Raw genomic sequence first — 25,650 nt, 5'->3', positions numbered from 1 at the left:
GTCCTGAGGTCAGTACACATTCCTGTCCATTTCCCTCCCCCCCTGTATCCACAACAGTGTATAGTGAGAAGAAATATTAATACGAAGACTCTGATACATGGAGAAATCCTGGAAGGGTGTTCTGAATCATCAAATCAGAAATTCAAAGCGTCATCGGCATTAGCATATTACCTACCTGGTATTGTCAGTCTTTAAACATCGTCAAGTCACGGATGAACTACAGAGTATGAACTGATCAGACCAGTTTTCCCCAACTATTTTTGAGAATTGACAGGTTTCATACAAAAGAAATTCCATTGAATTCTTAGTTCTATCTTTTCCAATGGTTCAGGTTATCCTCGTGCTGGAAGCACCTGCTCTATTTTTAACCTTCCCTTACGTGTCACTTATACGATACAAACCAGGAATCGTAAAACTCGAAGAACCGCTTGATAAGAACTCCAGCCCATTTCCCCACCGCTTGCAGGATATCATAAGCCCGTTCTGAAAGCAGACATGCGCTCTCCATCTTGTTTTTCCTTTACCATCTCTAGACAGGAGATTCCCCACCACCCACATCCCCTGCTCCAAGTCACCCCCATCCTTCCCTCATCCCGCCCCCCCCCCCCCCCCAGTCCTGTCTTGAGACTTCAGCTCGGCTCCTCGGGTAGCAGGATTTGCAATCAGAACCGGCAGGTGGCGCCCTTTGGTGACCCTCAGTCACGAACACCGGAGTGTTTCTCTTGGGACCTTCCTCCCCCTTATACCTCTGCTTGTCTCCGTTAAATTGTCAGTTAGGTTAACGCTCCCACAGTTACCAGAGCAGGGGGTGGCACTGGCAGATGGCAGCTGTTTGGAGTCATAAGGTGCCAGATCTATGAAGCATTCCTGGGGGACAGGCTTCCGTTTTCTGAGAGTCCTGCTCCTCGTCCCCCACCACCTTCTTTATCTGGTGTTTGCTGGACAGTATACATTTTTCAAGGATCGATTCCAGGGTCACTTCCTATATCTCACCTAGGAGATTTTTCTCATCTGGGTTTCTAATTTCCCTCCACCACTATTACATCTCCCCTCACATTCTATTGCATGTTGTTGTTGCTGCTTTTGTCTGCCTGCACGCCTCTTTATGAACAGCTTTGTATGGCCACGATTGCTTCTTCTCCAGTGCTGTTTACTTCAAGGCTTTTTGAAGAGCCTGCGTGCAAGGCCAGTCTTGTGTGATTACAACAAACAAACGCTGAAGCACTTTGAGGGCCTCACTGCAATAATTTTTATTATTGGTGCCTCCTTGGAAACTTGTGACTTTCTGCCATTTTGGCTATTCTTATTGGTGTTCGCAAGGCCATTCCAGCTATGCCTTTACGATGCAGCTCCTGGGGCGCCTGGGTAGCTCAGTCGGTTAAGCCCTCTGACTTTGGCTTAGGTCATGGTTTGTGGGTTCGAGCCCTGTGTCGGGCTCTGTGCTGACGGCTCAGAGCCTGGAGCCTGCTTCGGATTCTGTGCCTCCTTCTCTCTGCCCCTCCCTTGATCATGTTCTGTTTCTCTCTCTCAAAAATAAACAAACATTTAAAAAATTTAAAAAAAAAAAGACACAACTCTTGTCCCGGCGCCCTTATTTTCATCTTGACCAGTGGCATTGCCAGTTGCTGCTTTTGTCATTTTGCCATCCTTGGTCTCTCTCAATGTTCCTGGGAATCACTCCATTCTATCTCACAGCCTCCCAACGCAAGGCAGATAACAGTATTGCCCTGGGCACATTTAGCACTAGAAACATTCCATGTGTGACGTTCAGAATATGGTCTCAATAAATCCCCACAATAATTTGTCCAGGGATAAGTTAATTTCCTTTTATCAACGATGAATCACAGGTTAAGAGACTTGCCGCCCGGCAATCCTCAATTCTAAGTCATTGCTCTTTCTACCGGGCCAGTAGTTCTCAAAGTGCGGTTTGCACACTTTGACAGCAGCAGCACCTGAGAACTTGCCAGAAATGCTAATGCTCAGACCTTGCCCCAGACCTACTGAATCAGAAACACTGGCAGTGGGACCCAGGGTTTCATTTTTTTTTTAATGTTTATTTATTTTTGAGAGACAGACTGTCCAAAGCAGGCTCCAGGCTCTGAGCTGTCTGCACAGAGCCCAACACGGGGCTCAAACTCACGAACTGTGAGATCATGACCCGAGCCGAAGTCAGATGCTTAACCAACTGAGCCACTCAGGTGTCCCATGGGCCCAGGGTTTCAATGTGTCCTCCATGTATTCTGAAGCAAGCTTAGGTCTGAGAGTCACTTCACAAGACCAGTGATTCTCCACACTGGCTGTACATTAGATTCATCTGGGAAGTGTTAAACAACAACAACAACAACAACAACAACAACAACAACAACAACTTTAATGCCAGGGCCCCACCTCCAGACCAATTAGCTCAGAATCTTTAGAGGCTCGGACTTCAGTATCATTAATAAAAAAAAAAAAAAAAAATCTCCAAGTGTAACGTGCCACTAGATGTAAGATCCTTGGCTCTGGATGATGCAGAGTCTATGTTGACTGCGAATTCCTTTGGTCCTCAAGAAGCATCCCCAGGTGGGGCGCCTGGGTGGCTCAGTCGGTTTAGCATCCAACTTCAGCTCAGGTCATGATCTTGTGGTTTGTGGGTTCCAGTCCCACATCGGGCTCTGTGCTGACAGTTCGGAGCCTGGAGCCTGCTTTGGATTCTGTGTCTCCCTCTCTCTCTGCCCCTCCCCCACTCATGCTCGGTCTCTCTCTCTCTCCTTCAAAAATAAGTATTAAAAAGAAAGGGTTGCCTAAATATATACATATATACGTATATGGGTGTATATATATACATACATATATACGTATATGGGTGTATATACACACATGCATACATACATACGTATATGGGTGTATATACACACATGCATACATACATACGTATATGGGTGTATATACACACATGCATACATACATACGTATATGGGTGTATATACACACATGCATACATACATACGTATATGGGTGTATATACACACATGCATACATACATACGTATATGGGTGTATATACACACATGCATACATACATACGTATATGGGTGTATATACACACATACATACATACATACGTATATGGGTGTATATACACACATACATACATACATACGTATATGGGTGTATATATATAAATACATATATATGTATATGGGTGTATATATAAATACATATATATATGTATATGGGTGTATATATATAAATATATATGTATATGTGTGTATATATACATATATATACATATACATATGCCTAAAAATATATATAAAGAAGCATTCGTAGGAAAGGTATGACATGAACATAGTCAAGCACACAAATGGTTTTTCGAATTGTGCAATGCTATCAACCTGTTAATTCTGTGTATTCAGACAGTAAGTGTCCCAACAAATACAGTAAATATAGCTAATCCACAAATATGTACATGCCTGTACAGATACACACCTTACCCAACAAGCAGTGCAATGATCATAGGAAGCGGCCTGCTTAGGTTCTGGATTCGATGCACACTTCTATGCTTGATATCAGGCGAGCTAGCTGCTCTATATTCACTGTATTGCTGACAATATTAGCTAGAGCCTCCCCCATAGAAAAGCACGAACCACCTACATAAGGGTCATCATACACATGCTTTTTGTTGTTGTTGTTCTGCCTCGGAACAAAGTGAAAATTGGCCCCGATACAGGAAGGACCCTTGCTGTGGTCACCGACATCACAAGGAATCGTAACAAGAAAAGGGGATTTTGCAGCTTCTGACTTCTTTCCCCAAGCTGAGGGATGTTTTTTTTTCTCCAACAGAGGCAATTAGCTATTTCTGCGATAAACTAGTTTGGGTTCTCGTGCACAGAATAAGTGATGCACGGTGTTGAGGGGAGAAAAGGCTTTTCACCTTTACAGTCTTTACAGCTGGCTATCATTCCCTATTTAACTATGAGTAAACTCAGCTCAAAGTGTCTAAGTCACTGGCTGATGGTGACAAAATTAGTGACAGGGCACAGGATTGCTGAGCCCAGAGTCATCTTTTTTTTTTTTTTTTTTTTTTTTTTGAGACCATACTTAGTTAAATATGGGGCTAGTGATAGGCGGCTCTATGCAGGGGGAAGCAAAAGTTAAGCAAACCCAAAGAAGCATGATCTTTCGATTACACTGTGGAAACACTGAAAATTGCTTTTATGGTTTACTAACTACTACCCTTCAAAAGCAAATATGCTGCCTAAACTGCTAACGTGCATTCAAGGCAAGGCTTATTCATTTGAAAGGATCCAGCATAGGGTGTTACTATAAATAACTTCATTCTCTGTAACAGAAACTCATCTATCACCATTCTAATTAGTACGTGACTAAAGAAGTAAGTAGTTCACAAAGGCATCTGTAGCATTTGGTGACTGTAATAATGGCTTTGAAGTTCCAAGGACACGTCACTTTTCCAGCCTCCTTCTCATTTACATATCTCTCACTCTCCATTATTCTCAGGCTCTAAATAAAGTTATTGGTATTCTTTCATAAACTTAAAAATATATATATAATAATGGTTACAGACACTCTCAATGACTAGAAAAATAGAACAGCACAGGGAAGAAAGAAAATCATTACATACTCTGCCCTCAGAGACAGGAAGTCACTGCCATCATTTTGGTATAGGTCTATGCATTTTTTTGTGAGTAAACATTTTTACCTGCTTAACACCATAACATGTAAGCTGTTTTATCTGGTTTTACACTAATTAATATGTTAGGATTATTTCCTCTATAAGGTCAGTATTTTACAATTTTGGGTGGTTCCACAGTATTCTATCTCATGTCGTTTCCATTATTTCCTTACAAATTTCCTCCTATTTACTGTTAAACCTTTTTCATGTTTAGAAGCAACACTGAGCTAAATAAACATCCTCGTACATTAAATCCTGTACAACTCTTGTGTCTTATTTAGGAAAAATCCCCACAAGTGGATTTGCTGGGTCAAAATCTTTGTAAAAAATTTAAGAATATGTTTTATTGATCCTACTCCAGACAAATTACCAACTTACACTCCCACCAGAAATGGCTTTTGCTTTGCATCCTCACCAGGCACGGAATTAAAAGGATGCTTTGGCCAATCGATCGTTGGAAAATTATATTGTGTTAAAACGTGCATTTCTTTGTCATTGCTGGTCTTTAGAGATCATTTTGACTTCAGTATTATTCAAGGGGAATGAGTAAGCCTGAGAGTCAGCCAAAAAAACATTCTAGCTCCTTCCTGTTGCACAGGGCACTTACGAAAATCCACATAGGGGTGCCTGGGTGGCTTAGTTGGTTAAGTGTCTGACCCTTGATTTCGGCTCAGGTCACGATCTCAGGATCGTGTCGGAGCTCTATCCGGGCGTGGAGCCTGGGTAAGATTCTCTCCCCCCTTCACTGTCTGCTCCTCCCCTGCTTGCTCACACTCTCTGTCTCAAAAAAAACAAAAACAAAAACAAAATCCAGGGGGCGCCTGGGTGGCTCAGTCGGTTAAGCGGCCGACTTCAGCTCGGGTCATGATCTCGCAGTCCGTGAGTTAGTGCCCCGCGTCGGGCTCTGTGCTGATGGCTCAGAGCCCGGAGCCTGTTTCCGATTCTGTGTCTCCCTCTCTCTGACCCTCCCCCGTTCATGCTCTGTCTCCCCTGTCTCAAAAATAAATAAAACGTTAAAAAAAAAAAATCCATATATTATCTTGGCTGATAAGCTCTTCTTTAAGCTTGTGCTACAAGAACCTGCTCAATCTCTTAAAAGATTACAGTTATCTCAAAGAAACATGACAAGCCACTGTGCGTGCGTGTGTTCATAACCACACTCGGGAAGCATTAGCTCTTTTTCTTACCCTTCCTTAGAGTTAATCGGCTCTGATAAAAACTACTTGTTGAAATGAAATGTCATTTTCAGAATACAGTTTTACATGCACCAATGGCCTGCCACAAAATCTAGTTTTTTTTAAAAAATGGAGTAATCCAATTTCACTCAAAGAGTAAATGCTCATTAAAACATAAGACCACCTCTATGGCAATCCAAGACAGAGGCTTCTGACACCGGTTAATCTACAGGAGTGAGACCAATAAAAAAGCTTTTAATGGAAGGTACGTATAACCCTCATTGTAATTCAGCAGCAATCGCAGATCCATGTTCCAGAGTCCATGTTAGTGTTTTTAAATTAAGAGATGTGCTGGCAAGAAGTCAGCAAAGCGGAGAAAATGGATTACAGTAATTGTAAAACAAGCCAACAAACAAAAGGCTGACTAGTTCTACAAGGTGTGTGATCTAACTCACTAGGCCCAATTCGCTCCATGACTCCAGAGAAAGGATCCTACACGTTGTTCTAAGGTTGGCAATTCTGTAAGTGAAGTTTCTTCAGGTCCCTGTGTGATCAGCCTGGGAACGCAGGTTACCAATGGCGACACCATATTGCTTTTAGGTTTGCGATTTGTTTTTCTGCTCATTTGAGAGAACCACAGATGCTCGTTTTCTTACAAACTGAATCTGAGAGCAAACTGAGAAGCAAAGTGTTTCTTTTTTTGTGGGGGAAATTGCTAACTAGGTGGAATTCTTCAGTTTCAGGAAGGGCGATCTCCAGGGTCTTTTCCGCACCCAATGCGATGCTGCATTTTTCTGTATTGGAGGTAACGGTTTAAGAAATGTTCTGAGATTACCTGAGAGTTGAGCAATGAGCACAGGCCAATTTTAGTTGGGATCTACCTTTAAAACTGTTGAGTTAAGGAATGTGAGTCATTAATAATCTCTGAATCTTAATTTGTTGGTGCTGCCGACAGAACATCACGATTTGCTTCTGATCAACAGAATACGGCAGAAGTAATGAAAAACCACTCCCTTGATTATGTTATGTTATAGAAGATTTGTCTTCCTAGCATACACTCGAGAGCCTCCTCCTTCTTTGCTGGCTTTGAAAAAAGTAAGCTTCCGAGGGTCCTACAACCACAGGAAAATGAATTCTGCCAACAACTACAGAGAGCTTGCAAGTGGATCCTTCCCCAGTTGAGCTAGCAGATAAGACCCCGGCCCTGGCTGACACCTCGACTGCAGCCTTTTAGAGGAGCCAGTAAAACCATGCCCAGACCCCTGAACCACAGAAACCGAGAGATGATAAACTCGCATTATTTTAGGCTGCTCATTGTGTGGTGATTTGTTATCAAGCAATATAAGCAGGTACTGATTTTGGTACTGGCCGTGGGGCACTGCTGTCATAAATATCCCAGAATGTGGGAGTGTTTTTGGAACCCCCACATAATAGTGGGTGCAGGCTAGAAAAACTATGAGCATAATAAAGGAAAAGAAACCTTAATAATGTATAATCTTACGAAAATGGATAAGCACTTATTGCTGGGGACAGAGGAACACGAAAACACTAGGTGTGGTTTTAAACAGTGAACACGGATGGCACGGCGACTATTGTTAAAACTGTACTGACTCTCTGAAAGTGGCCAAGACAGTAAATCTTAAAAGGTCTCATCACCAGAAAAAAACACTTTGTAACTATGTATGGTGATGCATGTTGACGAGACTTATTATGATCACTTCACAATATATACAAATGTCAAATGATTATGTTGTTCACCTGAAACTAACACAACGTTATGTCATTTGCACTTGAGTAAAAAAATTAAGATTCAAACCGCTAACATGGGTACAGCTTGATGGATATAAACTAAGCAGACTGGGTGCAGTCATCTTTGGGAGGCTATGGACCATTCTCCTATCAAAAAAGTATTAATTTTTCTCCAAAAATTTCAACTTCCTATAATTTTTAAAACAATTTAATTCCAGTATAATTAACGCACAGTGTCGCATTAGTTTCAGGTGTATAGTGTAGTGATTCAACAAATCTATACATTACTCAGGGCTCATCGTGGTAAGTGTACTTTTACTCTCCTTCACCTCTTTCACCCACCCACCCCCACACTCCCTGTGTCAACGCTCTGCTGGTTTTCTATAGTTAAGAGTCTGTTTTGGGGTTTTGCCTTTTCCTTTGTTCATTTGTTTTGTTTCTTAAATTCCACATACGGGGGGCGCCTGGGAGCTCAGTCGGTTAAGTGTCCGACTTCGGCTCAGGTCATGATCTCGCGGTCCGTGAGTTCGAGCCCTGCGTCGGGCTCTGTGCTGACGGCTCAGAGCCTGGAGCCTGCTTCCGATTCTGTGTCTCCCTCTCTCTCTGCCCCTCCCCTGTTCATGCTCTGTCTCTCTCTGTCTCAAAAATAAATAAACATTAAAAAAAAATTAAAAAAAAAAATTCCACATACGGGTGAAATCATGTGGTGTTTTTCTCTGACTCATTTCACTTAGCATTATGCCCTCTAGCTCCAACCATGTTGCAAATGACAAGATTTCATTTTTTTGTGTGTGGCTGAGTAATATTCCATTGTGTGTGTGTGTGTGCATGGATGTCATGTATGTATGTATATATACATACATGCATGAACACACACACATTTTTACCCATTCATCTCTTGCTGGGTACTTGGGCTGCTTCCATAATGTGGCTATTTTAAATAATCCGGCAATAATCATAAGGGTGCATAGATACTTTCAAATTAGTGTTTCTGTATTCTTTGGGTAAATATCCAGCAGTGTGATTACTGGATCACAGGGCAATTCTATTTTTAATTTTTGGAGGAACCTCCATATTGTCTTCCACAATGGCTGCACCCATTTGCATTCCCACCAACAGTGCGTGAGGGTTCCTTTTTTTCCACATTGTCACCGACACCTGTTTCTTGTGTTTAGCCATTCTGACAGGTGTAAGGTGATATTTCATTGTAATTTTGATTTGCATTTCCCCGATGGAGTGATGTTGAACTTTTCATGTGTCTTTGGCCATCTGTATGTCTCTGAAGAAATGTCTGTTCATGTTTTCTGCCCATTTTTTAATTGGATTATCTGATTTTTTTTTTCTGTTGATTTGTGTAAGTTCTTTATATATTTTGGATACTAACCCTTTATCAGATATGTCATTTGCAAATATCTTCTCCCATTCAGTAGGCTGTCTTTTAGTTTTGTTGATGTGCAGAAGCATTTTGATGTAGTCCCAATGTTCATTTTTGCTTTTGTTTCCCTTGCCTTTGGAGGCGTGTCTAGAAAAATGTTGCTACAGCCCATGTCAGAGAAATTACTGCCTGTGTTCTCTTTTGGACTTTTATGGCTTCAGGTCTCACATTTAGGTCTTCATTCCACTGTATTTTTGTGTATGGTCCTCAACACATTTTTTGATTAGCTTCAAACACAAAATGATGCTTCAGTTCCTAAAATGAGTAGGTAGTATTGACAATAAGGACAAATGGTAACTTCTTCATAGATAAATGATAAGAATTTGACCCCCTCATGAAGACTAAGGTGCGTGGTCACATCTAACAATTTTCAGGGGCAGAAAATCTTTTTAATAGAAGTTTTTAAAAAAATCAGCAAGTTAGGTAAAGTGTGACCCGATGGCGTACAGCCAGCGAGTGCATTCAGGCGTTAGATTGGCAGTTGGTGATAAAAGTCTTACTCTCAGGCCCTGGCATGAAGGAGTTTGATGTGGATGAACTGTGGGAACACGCTGCGTGGGCCCTTGCAGGACGCACCAGCTCATCTGTTCAGCTATGGCGCAGGTGTGAGGGAGGTCTCGCTCTCTCTGGTAGATTAACGGCTCCCAGAAACACTGGGGTTTATAGGAGAACCTCTTATAAAAAACCTAAAACTTTGAAAATGAGATTCTGTGGTAACCGGTTGTACTCGTTAAGGCCTTCATAGGCAACCAAACATTTATGTGTATGTTTCTTGTTTCCCATCTCTGACACCTGGAGGGGTCCACACGTCCTCGTGTCACCCTGTACACCTTTTGTCCTGTAAAAAGACAAGCTCTCTATCATGCAGATGAAGTAGCCTTTGAGGTCATGCGAATGCTGCCTCTTGGCTAGATATATACAGTACTGAAAGTATTACACACAGAGAATTAGAGCTTTAAATGCATTTACCATTTTTATTTTGCTATGCAGAAACATACATTCACCATGGGCTGTGTGATGCAGTTGACAGTGTAATGGAGAATATATCTTTTTGAAGGCTATTTATAACTAAACACTAAATACTTTAATTACAGTGGAAATTCTGTACAATTTAAGGCTTGGCTCTGAACTAGATTGTAAATATGGACCAGATTTGGAAATAAAACGCTGTTTTTCAAGTAAAAGAAAAAAAAAATCAACTTAAAAAAACACAAGGAAGAAGGAACGAAGAAAGAAAACGAAGCATCAGAAGCCCAACAGGTTTTTCTGGGGTGAAATTTCATAATATTGTAAACTAACAAAAATACAGATTTTCTTCCCCAAATAGTGACAATTCACATATATTTAGGACTTGTCAGGGAACTCTTGGAAGCTTTCCGGATTGGACGCAGACCAAAGCGAACGAGGAAGAAATTTCACATTAATATGCTAAAATCAGTACTACCCGGTAACGGATTAAGTCAGATACACAAAGCAGGATTGTAAGCATTAAATATTTCCAGACGATCGGGAGTCGTTGCTGTTTACGGGCGGAGTAATAAAACCAGGTGAAACAAGTACAAGATCCAAGTTGTTTACTGAATAAACTCGGTTATTGGCACATCTAATCTGGGATAAACCTGACACATCGGACCTAGACAGCTTCTAGCATTTTAGGGTCATCTTCGTCTGTCTGTAAACAAAAGATCTGTCACCTAAGAAACTGCAGTTTTGTTTAGACTTGGATAAACTATGAAAGGCATGGATTGTTTATGTGTTACATGAGATCACGGTTTATATTGTTGGTTATGAACGTGCAGGTATAGCTGAAAACTTAGACACTTGGTGGAAATTAAAAATGCTACTCTTTTTGTAATTTTATCGTTGCTTCATGCAATATCAGTTTCGTGATGCTGATTCGGATTGCTTTATTATGGGAAGATCTCTCTGCCAGTGTCTTTGTTAACGGTCAAGGTCAGTTCTTCCGGATTGAAATTTTCCATGGGCAGATACAAGTCAGTTGGGTTAGAAGAGGGGACTCCATATAGGCTCTGGTTTTCCTAATGGTTTGCATGACTGGATTCATGTGCAGGCTAAGTTATTCCTGTAGGAAAGAGATTTGATCAGTTACTCCCTGGAAAACACCCGAGAGTCTTCCTCAGATGAAGGCCACAAAACACCTATCGTGCAGGCAGGTTATTAAATGCACTTTTTGTCAAGATACTGTAAAATACCAGCCTAAGTCACGGACCCGCATTCTCTGAAATAACTACAACGTCACCCACGTGGCGGAAGCTCACTGAAGAAACCTTTTTCTGCTCTCTGTCTTCCAGGTCATAGGACTCGTTTGAACGTAATGAGTGACCTTTGCATTATCTTCTTTGAGAGGCCACTCATCAACCTCTATGCCCTAAAGCAGTGGTAGAGAACCTCCTTATTTCCTTTATACACGTGAAGTGTTCAAGAGACTTCTATCACGTAAGCAAGTGTGCAAGTAGTGCAACTGTTGCATTCGGCATTCCAAGCCCTCTGGGGATGGTCAGGGCCTGGGAGTCCTTGCACGGTGGGTTAGTGTGTCTAACACGTCTGTGCGCAAGCACAAGATGCTATCTGCTCACGATACGAGCCAAACGGCCATTGAAAAGGCATGCACACGGTCTCTGCAGAAAAGTAGGAAACAAGACTGCATTTTTGCCTCCTCCCGAGGCACGATGCTATACTAAGAAGCAAAAAAGGCATCCCAAAGAATACAGAAAACACAAGACATCCAACATGGAAGTGAATGCCTGGGTTTCAAAGTAAGAAACAAAGCAAAAACGAGAGCATAAATAGGAGCATAAGCAAACATAGCTGCAGAGAAAGCTTACAATAAGTGGGATAAGTTTTCTGTCCAAAGGAGAAAGGGGTACATTTTCTGAGTATTTGGAACACACAAATTATACGTCTCAGAACAAAATGGCCTTAGTTCTACTTAGGCCACATGGCAAGTGAAATCAAATTTGACCTTTTGAATTTGGATAATGAAGAGTCCAGGGCATGGATGAAAAGGAAACACCAGTCGAGGACATGCACGCAAAGACTGCTTCTTTCTTGATCCTCTAACTGGCAGAATATGCAAAATGTCCACAGTATGGAGCCCCCAAATGTGAAACAAACCAGCGCCTGTAAACCAGTTCTCCATCCCCTTGGTGAGCAGCCCTGCAAAATGCCAGTGAGAGAAGAAAGAGAGAGGAGGAGGCAGGGGAAGGAGAGAGGGAAGTGTCCCATGCTACATGCCAGCCAAGGCCAAGTCTAGAAAATCAGCGTCGCCTCTTACCTGGGGTCAATCCTCTCCGTCTTCCGGTGTGATCTCGGTCTCTTTATGGACCACTACTTTGGTCACTGACATGTCAGGGTGCTGCTCTTTGGCCTCTTTAATTGCCTGAGCCAGAGCCTATCCCCAGGAAATCACAGAAGGGCAAAGACAAAAAGGAGGTGGAACATGCATGATCAGTAGCAAGGTGGAGGCTGAGGAGCTAGATCTATATACGTCATTTACAAATGAGGTACAATGACTGCAAAAGGAATTGTAGGCTGCACACTGGAAAGTTAATTCCGAAAACGGTTTAGACCGCCTGACGGACTAAAAGAACAACGCTGGGAAGAGTGCGGCTGACCCCCCTCTGTTTCTCTGCCAGGGGCTCTGCCATCTCGCCCACACTACCTGATCGTGGTCAATGTCCGCATCTCCTGTGATGACTATGCGCTTCTCAATCCTCGTCTCTGAAATGCCTCCTTTCACAGTCTGCAAGGGACAGGCAAGTGTCAGAAATTCACTCACTGGAGGAACAGTCATTGTTCAATGGGGGAATTGGGAGAAAACGCTAACAGGGTTTTCAGTAACATCATTAAGAACGGAAACGATTCTTTGGCAATTACTTAAAATGGTTAATTTCAGACGTGAGCCTGGAATGCAGTTCTGGGGGTGAGGCTGGCCGGTGCTTCTGGAACACCTACCACGTGCTAAGCGCTGGAGTTCTGTGTTAAGCAAAAGGTACTGGGATGCATATTCCTCAACAGAAACTAGCACCTAAGGACAAATGCCCCAGAGACTGGGTGAAGAGAGCGCAACGCGGGCTCCTGATGTTCACAGAACCCTGGGCCTGTGCAGCTCAACCGGGAAGAAGTTCCGTGTGAATGCCTTCCTTTTACCTGTTCCCGCCCCACTTACTTTGGTGATGTGGGTGGTGGTTGTGGTACTGGTGGTTTCAGATGTGATTGTCTGTGCGCTCATCAGCACACCCGGCTCCAAATCGGCACCTGGATCGACCTGTGCGAGCAGAGGAACAGACACCGCACTCAAACGCTGACCTCTCCAGAGGTCTGCTGTGTTAGCTCAGGGCATTAGGATGACCGAGTTGTCTCTCACGACCACCGCGCTGTTCAGTCAGCACACAGGAGCTCTGGCTATGGGTACGACGCAACCCAAGGCAGCCAGAGGGAACCATCCTTAAAACACCGGGACTTCAGAAAGGTGAGTCGTGTCTGCCTGAGCTGCTGCTATTTTCCCTGACCTGTGGCTAAGGCGATAGGCTCCTGAGCCTTGTTCTATATTGTGAGATACAGGAAGACCTGCTTAAAGTCACCTGATGTTTTTTTTGCTCGGTAATAAAGTTATGCTTGGCACCATGATTGCTCCTGATAGACACAGCTTGGCTACTGGGCCCTCTAAGTCCGGCACATTAAGCATCACGTACTTATACTTAAACGCAGCAAGCCAGTAAATGCGGCAAAACAAGGTGCCAGGGCTCCGGCCTCGACAGACCGTCTTACCTGTGAGGATTCATACGTTATGGTTTTCGTTTCTGTGTGAACTACCGGCACTTCCTTGGTAGAAATTTCTAGCTTTACTCCTCCTGGTGAAACGCTGCCAAAGCTGATGGTTTCTGTCTTCACAGTTGATGACTGTACCAATGAGAAGTAGGCAGTGGCTATTACAGTTTGCACAAAGGCACGCTTTTGGGTTTTCTCCCCTCCCCCCGCCCCCCAGTGGATATGTATAAGCACAGGTTAGTATGAAATAAATGTTTATGTATTACATGGGGAGAGTAAGTTGAGGAATGAGGCAGACACCAAATAGATGTCAGTCTTTTAGGATTAGTTTTCTTTTTTTTTTTAAACATGGGATGTTCCAGGTAAAGGAAGGCATTTTGAAGGAAATGTTTAAAAAACTGTTTTTGTGTTCCCCCTCCTCTACTGCATAGATAGATCAAAAATAATCAATCAGCCTTCTGTTTAATAACGTCTTAGAAAAAAGGAATGGATGCTAAGACATTAAGAACCTCCAACAGCATAGAATTCAGGAATCTCGGGAGAGATAAAGAACAAAGTTCTGGCATTTGGCACCTGGGCAAGCACAGTTTCTGGGTAAGTACACTGACCAAAAAAAGAAGATTGATCAAATGTTCTATGCTCTTGTTGGCCACGCAGTCCCCAGGTTTACTGCCCATTACAGTAATTACAGCAAAGGTAGAAACCATTTCCTGGAACTACACGTTATGAATAATCATTAAATGTGTATGCACGTGACCCCAAAGATGAAAACCAGCATGGAGACTCCTGAGATTGCCATGCAAGAGGGATATAAGAGGAGAAACAAACTGCATTTGGAAAAGGTCGAAAATTCAACTTAGCTCCATCTTGATGCTTAACTAAATTTTGGGGACTCCCACACCTATCAGTTTTACGTTAGTGCTGAAAGGAACATCAACTACTAGTTACCTCGAAATGAGGTTTTCGTTCCCAAGTTTCAGAAACGTGGGTTGCTGCACTCTGCTCCTCCTCTGACTCATGGGAAGCAGTGGCCGTTCCTTCCTGTTCGAGGACAGCTTTGCCAGCCACCTCCCCCTTTTCCTCTTTAGCCCCCTCTGTCAGGGCAGAGCCCTCCTTCCCTTTCAAGCCAGAAGCATCAGCAGATGCTGCCTGTGCCGCAGCATCCACATCCTCTCCAGCTGCGTAAGAAGCATCCCCACTCGCATGCACATTCATGACATGTCTTTCCTCCACCAACACGGTTTCCTGCACAACCTTCTCGGTGCTAAGTGACTGGGGGTGCTGGCTTGTTTCCGGCTCTGTTTTGCTGGGCCCCGTCTTGGTTTCCGTTTTCTGCATGGGAAAAGATTGCAGGGTCAGTGTGACTTTCCATAAACCGAGGGTCAAAAAACCAGAATAAAAACAAATGCAGCCACTCGCCAGGACGCCTAAAGCCAGTGTCAAGTGCTTATGACCAGAAACGCTTATACAAAACATAAATTAGCTTTCATTCCTCCTGCCAGAATCTTTGATGCGTGCCCCCTGCCCCCGACACATACACACACACACACACGCCCTCAAGCCTGTGCTATGTCCGGATAGCCGCAAAAGAAACGGGACGCAGTATAAAATGCAATTAAAATAAAACAAAATGAAAGCATTGCAGCACACTCCCATGGATTCTGGCAGCTTTCTTAGACCTAACAGAGAGCATAAAATGCTTAAAAAGTTAAATGCAAATTACAATTTCTCAACACGATTGCCTTTGGAATACCTGAAGCATGTTCTACTGGTGGGGCTAAAGGCCCACGACAGCTATGCCAGGCAGACACAAAGGAAAATAACCGACGACACCTCTGAGGCGTTTAAGGCAAAGCCCCTGGGATGCAAAACACACACACTGCACGCACACAGCCAAGAGGCATAAAGAAAGGCAAATGGGCAGAGTCAGGAACACCAAGGAGGAAGCAACTGGCCACCTGAACCCAGCTTTGAGAAGTAGAAGTAACCCCTCCTATGAATTCCGTTGGTTTTCTCGCAGAGTCTAATAAACTGAAGATTTCAGAGCCATCCATGAGCTTTTCGGCAGAAGACTGTTTAGTCTGGGTGAACAAAGAAACGGACAGTCAAGCACAGAGACAGGAACATAGGCGGGCACATTCACATTCACAGCCGGTTAGACAAAACTGTAAGGGAGGAAGGGGGGGGGGGGGAGGGGGGAGGAGGGAATCTACCAGACAAAGTTGGGAAACAGAAAAGAATGGGAAATAAAATAGCAAATTGAGGTGACCATGAGCTCTTGTTTGGTAAAGCAGAGAGAGTTATTAGGACATGGGCGGTGCTGGTTTAAGCAGACCATTTTCCCTTCATTGCAAGCCACAGCAGCACTATCACATCTCGGGATCGGGGAGCTGGAAATAAAACGGCAAGTGTTTTAACGCCTACGTTGGACTGCAGTGTTGATCTAACCATGACAAAACTTAAAAAGCTTGGGTTGGCGGCTCTCAACAAAAAGCCAAACAGCGAGAAGAACAGAAAAGTTTAGGGTGGAAGGGCAGTGCCTCAAAAAAAAACGTCATGCTGGAATCTGAAACGGTGGTCCAAGGGAAAGGCACTGGTTACCACAACTCGAGATGAGGAGGACTCGGTAACGTAATGAGCAGTGGCCACGGTGAAGGCCGGTTCCTGTGAGTATCTCCACTCGGACAGGCTCTTCCTCCTGGGACCAAAGAGCCCCACTTTCAAGACCTCGCCCTCCGTCGCTGGCTCCGTCCTGCCCGGGCGCGCGCCCTCCGGGCCGGCGTGGGGCGCTGCGTCCCGGCCCGGCCCCGGGGCTCTCTGGAGCTCGTCCTCTTCGGGGCTCGGCCGCTGGGAATCGGCTTCCTTGATGGGAGCCAGCGATTCGGACAGTTTCCGCTTGGGGGTGTGCACCTCGGGTCCTCTCCTGGATTTCTCATCGGGGGCGACGTCCAGGACCTCGTAATCGGCCGTGACCGGGATGATCTTCACCGACTCCGACAACGCTCTGTCCGCTTTCTGAAGGGCTTCCAGACCGCAGGGCTGTACTGCCTTCTCCCCCTCCTTGGCCTTTCCAGTCATGGTTACGATCTTGCCGGATACGGTGTCGTAGGATTTTCCTAGAGTGTATATTTTCTGTTTGCTTTCTCCTTTCAATTGCATTTCCCGGGCCAAGTCCTCGAAGCTCTGCATTTCAATGGCACCAGATCTCAACAGATCGGCTGGGATGTCTCCGGTTCTACTGCTCACGGTCACCACCTTGTAAGTCACAATCTTTTTCGAATCACCATCAACTACCTCAGTGGGTACTTTGTCTACAATAACCCAATCCTCTGTGCCCTATATTTGAAATATAAAAGCTAAATTAGAAATGCTGATGGTCTCATTTCTAAAATAAGAATCCTTTAAGAAACCAGGGCAAAAGCTACATTGTGATGTGACTGCACAGGGCTGGTGTTATTATCTAATAATTCTGGTTGCAAATCTCTTCTTATCTGAAACTTACAAACTCTAACCTTCAGCTTGGAACACAGTCTGCACGTAGAGTTGCAATTTCAGGTTTCTTTAAATAGGAACATAACTTGGTGGTAAATTTTTGCAAGAATATACCGGGCCTTATGCTAAGCGTCTCATCATTTTAGATTTCAAAATTGAATGACGTTACTGAAGGTGTTGTACAGGTTATTTAGCTTGTGTGGACACAAAAAGACAGTTTTCCATGGTAACTAGAACACTGTGCGTCGTATCTGCTGTTTTCACAAAGAACTTGCCAGCATTCCACAAATTTCTGTGATTATCATTTTTCATGTTTGTAAATTATAGTTCCTTATATATACAGGAGATCAAATCTACCATAGCACTTACTATCCGATAAATACTGAGTGCGCCGGTCGTCAAGGGACTATAGTTGGGGGCATTGTTGGAGCCTCTTATAAATAGGTCATGGTGGTCCAATCTTATCTACAACTGAAGCTCATGGTGTGAATAGTTTCTTTGCCACTCTCCTTAGTCTTAGTTCCAATACGACAGAAGAAGTGAAAATTAAGAGAGAAGGCTACAAGGATGAGGCCGGGCAGTTGACTAGTCTTACAGATCACAGAGGGAAGCAAAATCACACCAGGGGCAGCTGAGCGCCTTGGTTTACATTTTAAACTACAGTGTTTTCTACTTTCTGGTCTGTCTTACTCTGAAAACTTGAATCTGGAAATGTGTGTGCCTTAGGAAAAAAACAATTACAGATCAGTCTACATGTTGGTGCTGGATTAAATGAAATGAATTGAAAAATAACCTCTAGGGTCGATGGGACAGTTTTCTGGAAAATGATTTGACGAGAGGTAACCGCGGCGTCTCCTTCCTGCATTTTCTTTATCATACTCGGCTAGTGGGAAAACCAATAAAAGTTCAGAACTTTCAAAATCAGTCAAGGTCATCTAAATTAGTATCACTCTATGGGTAAAGCAGACAGTAAGAAGCCCCAATAATATCATTAGAAAGCAGAGTTATAATGCTTCACTGGCCATACACAGATATAATCACCTAGGCACAAAAGCCACAAAGAAATGATGGCTGGTAGCGAAAATGGTAAGAAAATTCCTTTGTCCCCTCCCCAGAATCTAAGCAAAAATGATATACCTACCTTAGTTTTAAGGTCAATTTAAAAAGGAAAATAAAAACTAAAAACACTTTAATGACACTGAAATCTGAAGAGCAATTCCCTCCTGGGAAATCCCTTTATGTTTGTTTTTTACCTGAGACTCAAGGAATGGAGAGCTTTCTTGCTGCAAAAATATAACTTTCTCAGAAATTTCTCTTTCTTCTTCGGTCTGTTTGAATAAAGGGGGTTGGGTTGGAGAAGAGGAAGTAGACAGTTTCCAAAAAAGGCAAGTTAGGAAGAGAGTTCTTTGATTGTGTTGTACATATAATATTCATCTCTTTCTGAAGAAGCGAATCATTGTTTATGAATTTGAAAAACGGTCTGAAACCATCTCCAAGTTTAAGAATTATTTCCAAAAAGTAACAGATTCTTTTCCGAAACACTAGCGTAGGGCTCACACGTTTTCTAGTTCTAGAAACACAAAACACGCGCAAGCAATAGAAAGAGCTCCTTGGCATCTGAACAGTGTCTAGGTCAGTCCTCTGCAAAACTGCACCAGCGAGGAGTGAGAGGAAGTATTAAGATCAAAAAAAAAAATTAAGTGAGGAACAAAAATCCTCACTCTTACATCGGACAAATCCTGGACTGTCTTCCCCATTTAAGTGCTGCTTAATCCCAGGCAAAATAATGCACACGGGTCACCGCATCAGCGACTACTCTGAGCAAACCCTGTCAGACCTACATGGCTTTCTTTACTATTCCACGAATAAACAAAGTGAACTCAAAAGTTGACTGGAACTCCTATAAGATGGTGAATGACTTTAAATAGTCCACTTCAAAAGATCTCGGTAAAAAGTAAGTACTTTAGATCTTGCTTTCTTTAACCTGTAACAACATTAAGAAACGCTGAAGTGATAGGCTATGTTAGCCACTAGCTTTTTCCTTTCATCTACGTTTTGTTCCTTTCTTTAGTATTAGATAGGAATAATTCAAGTGGCAATGTATTAGCCACTGAGCCTATCTCTATGCATAGCGTATACTACCCCATGCAGCAGTGAGAGAAAGGTATTTAGTAAGAGTAATATAACAAATAATAACAGAAAGCTCAAAGTTTTTAGGAGAACGGAACTTTTAAAGTAAATCCTATTGTTGTAAACAATATAATTTAGTGAGAGCTATTTAATATGTCCACGTCTGTACAAATCTGTCAGTACTGCATTTAAGTTTGCCTATAAGAGATTGTAAGGGAGCCTCTGGAATATTCTCCTGGAGGACCTACTGACAGATTTTGACAGCACCGTTCTCCTATGCTCCTTTTTCGATGAGGAACAAGTAAGAGATTTTTCAAAGGGAAAAAAAAGTCCCTATCCTGTCCCATTTTGGAGAAAGGTATTGGAAAAGACAAAATGTACTCTGTGGAATCATAAAATATGGATTTCTGGTTTGTTTCACTTTCAATTGTAGCCTCTTTTTCATAGAGAAATAAGAAACAGGAAGGAAAGGTCAAAATTATAGGTACTTTTCAGAATACCACTGCTAGGCCTCTAATTATAGTCACTGAACTAAAGATTATTTTCCTAAGATGAAAGCCTGAAAAAACCCAATAATAGCAGGAAAACAGTGGTTTTCAGCATATCCTGTTATCTGACATCACCTAATTTCAAAAATGTCTTTGTCTTTAATTGAATGTATCAACACTATCTGTGTTCGGGACTGCGTATGTCCACTGAGAGAAAAGGGTAACATGAAGGGGATAAATCTTAAAATAAAATCCTATATATACGGTCAACCCCAATTCAGTTAGTTCGGCTAAAGACAAGTGAAGAGATGCCCATAAAAAAAGAATCAAAATGTTTACTTTTAATATGGGTCAGAACAGAGTCACAGCTGTGTACCCCAAACGTTTTGTTTCGTTACTTAAACATTCATCGTTACATCATAATTGGGAAATAAGGCGTTTACTGGCGTGCAAAACGTACAGAGGTGCTACTCACTTTGAGGGGATTAGGGATTTCTGTAGAGCCGTAACCCTCATTTCTCCCTGGGCCAGGGTTGTTCAAACGGGGCTTTCCGTTAGAATTACGTGGAGAGGTTTCAAATGATAAAGGGTGCAGCTCAGACTAAATCAGACTCTGATCCCGCCTCCCTTTGTTTTAAAGTAGGCTCCACGCCCCGAGCAGGGTTTGAACTCATGACCTCGAGATCAAGAGTAGGATGCTCTACCAACTGAGCCAACCAGGTGCCCCCAGACTCTGATTTCATAGATCCTGGGCATCAGTATTTTAAAATTTTCCTGTGGGCAAATTTAATATGCACTTAGAGTTACCCCCAAGGCCTGGGTCACTGAAGTCAGATTCAGAGAATGAAGAGAACTTTCCCCTATCTGTAAATAGATGGTCATGGTGTATGGTTGTTTTTTTGGCCCAAATTGAAGCCCATGCAAGACCTGAGTAGCAAGGGTAGACTAGAAAGCAAGCAAATGCACAAATAGAGCCGATTCTAGTTATTCCCGGTAATCATGTTCAATGAAATCACCATGAACAGTGAATTAGTGAACCACTGATTTTGTGGGAAATACACGGTTAAGACTTCTGTGAGCCTCTGGTCACGATACTGTCATCGACTGCTCCACATATAACCTCGCCTTATATGTGCTTTTGTTTCAAGACTCGTTATTTAATGCTTATTACTGATCCATTAACGTTGAACTCACCGTCAACAGCACTATAGCATATTCCTGAATGAAACTTCTCTAACACATGTATTTTCCAAAAAGGCACATCACAGCCTTCTTGTGCTTAGGAACACCTGCTAGCACTTCAGCACTAGGTTTGGGGGTCATATTACACAGCAAAATCACCCTCGAAAATGCAGCACTAAATAGGCCGTAAAAAGCACATTTGTTTACAGTATGAGAATGGAAACAAGAAGGCAGAACACTGCCTTGTTCAACCCACGCTGGGAATGCGCACGGTGAGCGACTCAAAGTTTTCACTACTCTGTGGCTGTCTGCCGAGGGCTGTGAAAGCGCCGTTAACACTGATTTTAGGGTTACGATGAATTTCAGCAAGTAGGCGAATGTGCAAATATGGAATCCGTGAATAAGGAGGATCGGCCGCGCTAAGCTGAAATACTTATAAAACTACCACCTACACTAAAAAACGTACTGATGCTGCATAGGTGCTAACGGGTATTGCATTTTGGTTGGGATTTGGAAACGTTTAGTATTCAAGTGACTGGGATCAGTCTACATGTTGGTGCTGGATTAAATGAAATGAACCTGTAGCAGGGACGAAGCCTAGGTGCATCATAAAAGGCTGTAAAGGGAGAGATCCGAGGACAGAAGACATACCTGGAATCCCTCACGTACCACACCTCTATCTTTCCTACGTGTGCTGGGCCCTGTATACGGGCTAGTCTACTTTCCAGCGTTAACGAGGAGCTGCTTTGGGGCATCCTTGCTACTTCTCTGCTATTAACTCAATACTGGAAAGTTGAAGCCACTGGCAATAACATTCCCATTTTATAGCAAACATACATAATATTCTTAGAATATAATCACCACTACTAGCTCACTCTAGATTACTCAAGTAATCTGAAGGAAACTGATGTGTAACGCTACAGGAATACTCCGGCAACAGTTCATTTATTCTGCGTAAAAGGGCCCTTTTCAACGTAATTCAAATGGATATATACCTTGTCACTTTTTAGCTGGGATTGGAATTGTCGTGAACATGGTGACTGTGGTCACTTTTGATAAACAGCTTTCAAGGGAAGCTTGGAAAATGATGAAAATGAGTGTAATGATATTCCTCTTCTCACTGCAAGGACCTGAGCGTTGCATACAGACTACCATTTAAAGAATTTTTCTCCCCTAAAGGCCTAAGTTTTCCTCTTCTTCTGTCTCAGGTTTCTGGACAAGTCTCTTACAGTCAAGGAGTCTTGAGAAGAAAGAAGGTAATCGATACAATGCTAGAAAGGTAGTTTTACAAAACGACTTCTTTTGAAAGACAAGCACGATGACGTCTAACAGCTGACAGTGGCACCACTGACATGTGTGGGTCCCACGGAGGAGGCCGAGACGTAGTGTCGGCTGGATCCTCCCAGGCTGGCTGTACATTTAAAGACAGCTTTCCAATATGGAAGGCTGTTACATGAAAAGACATTGTGGGCTCTGTGCTCTCTACTAAAAGCCAAATGCAAACTGACTATAAATCAGTTAAAATAACCAATCAGGCATATTTTTAAAAATCAGTTAAGAATCAAAATCCAATCGAACACCGACTGCATCAGTAAAAGCCTGGTGTGGTATTCCCCAGAGTAAAAGAGGTCCTGAGATTCGGTCAACTTCAGATGAGCGTTCAAACATTAGACAATCTCCGTAACACCTCGTCTTGCAACTGACGAGAAACATTTGTGAGGTTTCGGGGCATTTCTTAGTGCAGCAGAAAAAGCATTTTCAGAAAAAGCGTCAGCTCATTAAGACAGTATCTCAATTTCTCCCAGCTGTGAAATCTAGGTTTACAGTCAGAATAAACCCATTTGCATGCACCGTGGTTCCCCGGAGCCTCCCTGTTCACTCCAAGCACCTTGTGGCGCGACTACTCACTCAGCCACCACATCCTTTTACTTTTGCAGCCCTGACTATGTCAGTTCAGGGTATACACAGACAGGTGGTGAGACTGTCTACTCAGAAGCCTGCCAACTCGGGTCCCCAGGCGCACACCCTGCAGAGAGGCAAGGCTAGTGAGTGAACAGAAGACAATGGCGACGCAGTGCCTGAATACCGACCTCTTCGGGTACAAGCGGTTCGATCATGGGTGCATCCTCCTGCCTGGCGGCTAGTCTCACTGGGGAGGTGGAGAGTCTCTTCTCCCATTCGTTTGTGATGGCAGTGTCTGTGGAGGTTTCTAAAAAGGTTCTTTTCAGCTCACTAATATTGGTTTGATGTTTCATCAGGTCATCTTGAGTTTTATCTAGCTCCTATATTCAGAACATAAAGAATCCAACAGTCAACGTTTTACATTTGCATTCCTATCTGCGTGTGTGTGTGTGTGTGTGTGTGTGTGTGTGTTTTAAGTAATGTCAATCTCATTAGTAGTCAAAATAAAAGAATTCTGATCAGGGCTCATGACACTACCACAAGCACTTTGGTGAAAATGTGATATTTCTAAGGAAAAGAGAAGAAAAAAAAATCCAGTTCACGCAAGCATAAAAATCAAAAGCGTTTTTGAAAGGCAAACCAGAGTGTAATTCACATGTAACCAGAAAAAATTAAAATGAATACACACAGAAAAAGGGATCTATATCTAGGAGAGAGGAAGGAATCAGAGTAGGCTGAGAAGGTATCCCCACTTATTCACAGGTGAGAGCACACAGTTCATGCATCATTGTATGAGCCCACAGGTATGCCACTAAAAGAAATGTCAACACGCACAAACATGCACTGGTATATACCAATACCAACCTCTAACATAAGATTACTATGTTTGACATACACATTTTCACCCTTTATTCGCTTAATCAGACTATTCTGAAAAAAGTGGAGAAGAAAGGGAAAAGTAAGGGACACGGTAGTCACGGGAACCAATGCCGTCCTCCACATTGCACCGACAACACGGTAACCGGCTACGGAGCATGCTGGAAGACTGGAACACCGTAGACAGACAATGACTTATCACACACTGATTTTTGCTTTTGTTTTCTTTTTAATTTTCTACCTGTGCCTTGAGCTCTGCATCTTCCTCCTGGTCCGACTGCCAGCATCAAGAAAGAGTGGGAAATAAAGTCTTACCATGTAATTGACTCTAGGATTGCAGAACTGTGGTCTATATCAACTTGCTAGAAGGGGGCACTAGTTTGTTCTTGTATACAGAGAGTTATTTCTTATATGCAAGCCACGACGTTCTCACATGTAATGGAAGACAGGAGCAAAAGATTCCTTGCCTAGTGGGTCTTTGACACTTTAACCTGGAGACTTTCAAGTGAGATCAGCACACACACATAAGTGGGAGGTTGACAGCTAGGGCCTGCCCTGTTACCCTTAATGAACACTAGGAAATGGTTCAGGAAGTGTGGGGAGCCACACTACAACTAAAATTCACAAGAATGGTTACGATCACCCAGTAATGAGAGCTCCCTGGGAATGTATGAATCTTTATAATCCCATGGGGTTAGCTATTATTTTCCCCAACTTGTAGGCCAGAGAACAGAAGCTCAAAGACTTTAACACAGAGGTCCCCACACTTAAGAGCTTCTTGGAACCCTAAAAAAAAATTAAAAAATAAATTTTTTTAAATTAAAAAAATAATACTAAAAAATAAAACACAATAAAAAAGAATTTTTTGGAACCTTGAATTTCTTAAACCCATGTACTTAAAAAACACATTTGGGAAGGGAGAAAACTGATACGGTGTAAGTCAACAAGTTAAAAAAAAAATCATCTACCATCAACATTACCATCATTTAAAATGTTCCTAAAAAATACAACATTTGTCTAAAAGCCACTTCGTTATCCTTATATTTCTCATCTCAAGGACCTGCTTAATCCTCGGACTGGTGTCTGAGTGCCGGTAACTAGGCCTCACCGCAAGGGCAGGCAGTAGTAAGCCTGCGTCTCTCCCCGGCAGGGGGGGGGGGGGGGGGGGTCGGGGGGGGCATCTGACCCAGGGCCTGGGCTCTGTGCTACGGGAGTTGTCCACAGTGTAATTACAGGTGAGAAGAGGGAGACCCCTGCCACAAATCGGTCCATCATGGTCTCCATCTTCTTAGCTCCTAATGGGGCAAGACTGCCTGCCTGGCAGTTTTGTTTCTAAGGAAATAAAACTGCCTGCACTACTGTTGTCCTGGCTCCGGAGAGGACGGAGGGGAAAGTGTTTAAAAAGCACGAGAGTGCACAGGTAACCAACACGGTGCTGGCAACACACTAATTCTTGAGGGTATCCTGCATTCACAGATCTTTATTTTATCTTTACGCTTCACAGTCACCTATGTCGCAGGCAACGGTTTGCATGCTTGAAATATTTATTACCTAACAACCTACAAAACGGCTATAAAAGAGTATTATCAAAATATTTTCCATTTAGGGCACACATTAAGATTACAGTGAAGTTTACTGAATGTATTAACATGTAACTAATAATTCTTATAAAATCAAGATGTAATTTTGCTATGTTCAGCACCGAAAATTATTAACTTGTAATAAATTTATATGTGATTGCTTAAAAGAATCTGGA

The 25,650-nt window shown here is 42.8% G+C and overlaps 1 protein-coding gene across 10 annotated transcripts in view; it reads right to left on the bottom strand.

Moving 5' to 3' along the window:
- Window positions 1-10,590: 10,590 nt before the first annotated feature.
- The window catches only part of EPB41L3 (erythrocyte membrane protein band 4.1 like 3), a 146,755-nt gene continuing 131,695 nt past the window's right edge, over window positions 10,591-25,650 (bottom strand). For 4 of the 10 annotated variants that reach the window (XM_042961820.1, XM_042961822.1, XM_042961819.1 and 1 more), the window contains 10 exons: window positions 23,207-23,398; window positions 18,570-18,644; window positions 18,110-18,199; window positions 15,783-15,905; window positions 14,773-15,156; window positions 13,825-13,956; window positions 13,223-13,321; window positions 12,716-12,796; window positions 12,329-12,445; window positions 10,591-11,116 (listed from right to left, as the gene is read on the bottom strand). In XM_042961820.1, the coding sequence (XP_042817754.1) occupies window positions 12,335-12,445; window positions 12,716-12,796; window positions 13,223-13,321; window positions 13,825-13,956; window positions 14,773-15,156; window positions 15,783-15,905; window positions 18,110-18,199; window positions 18,570-18,644; window positions 23,207-23,398 (1,287 nt within the window). In that variant the 3' untranslated portion in view covers window positions 10,591-11,116; window positions 12,329-12,334. Of the gene's footprint in view, window positions 11,117-12,328; window positions 12,446-12,715; window positions 12,797-13,222; window positions 13,322-13,824; window positions 13,957-14,772; window positions 15,157-15,782; window positions 15,906-18,109; window positions 18,200-18,569; window positions 18,645-23,206; window positions 23,399-24,135; window positions 24,172-25,650 lie in introns of all 10 variants that reach the window. The other 6 variants (XM_042961824.1, XM_007089477.3, XM_007089480.3 and 3 more) reach the window with 4 other exon arrangements.

The sequence above is a fragment of the Panthera tigris genome, chromosome D3 (genome assembly GCF_018350195.1).
Source record: "Panthera tigris isolate Pti1 chromosome D3, P.tigris_Pti1_mat1.1, whole genome shotgun sequence".
NCBI lineage: Eukaryota > Metazoa > Chordata > Mammalia > Carnivora > Felidae > Panthera > Panthera tigris.
Note: the sequence above shows the minus strand (reverse complement) of the source record. Positions and strands in the feature narration are given on the sequence as shown.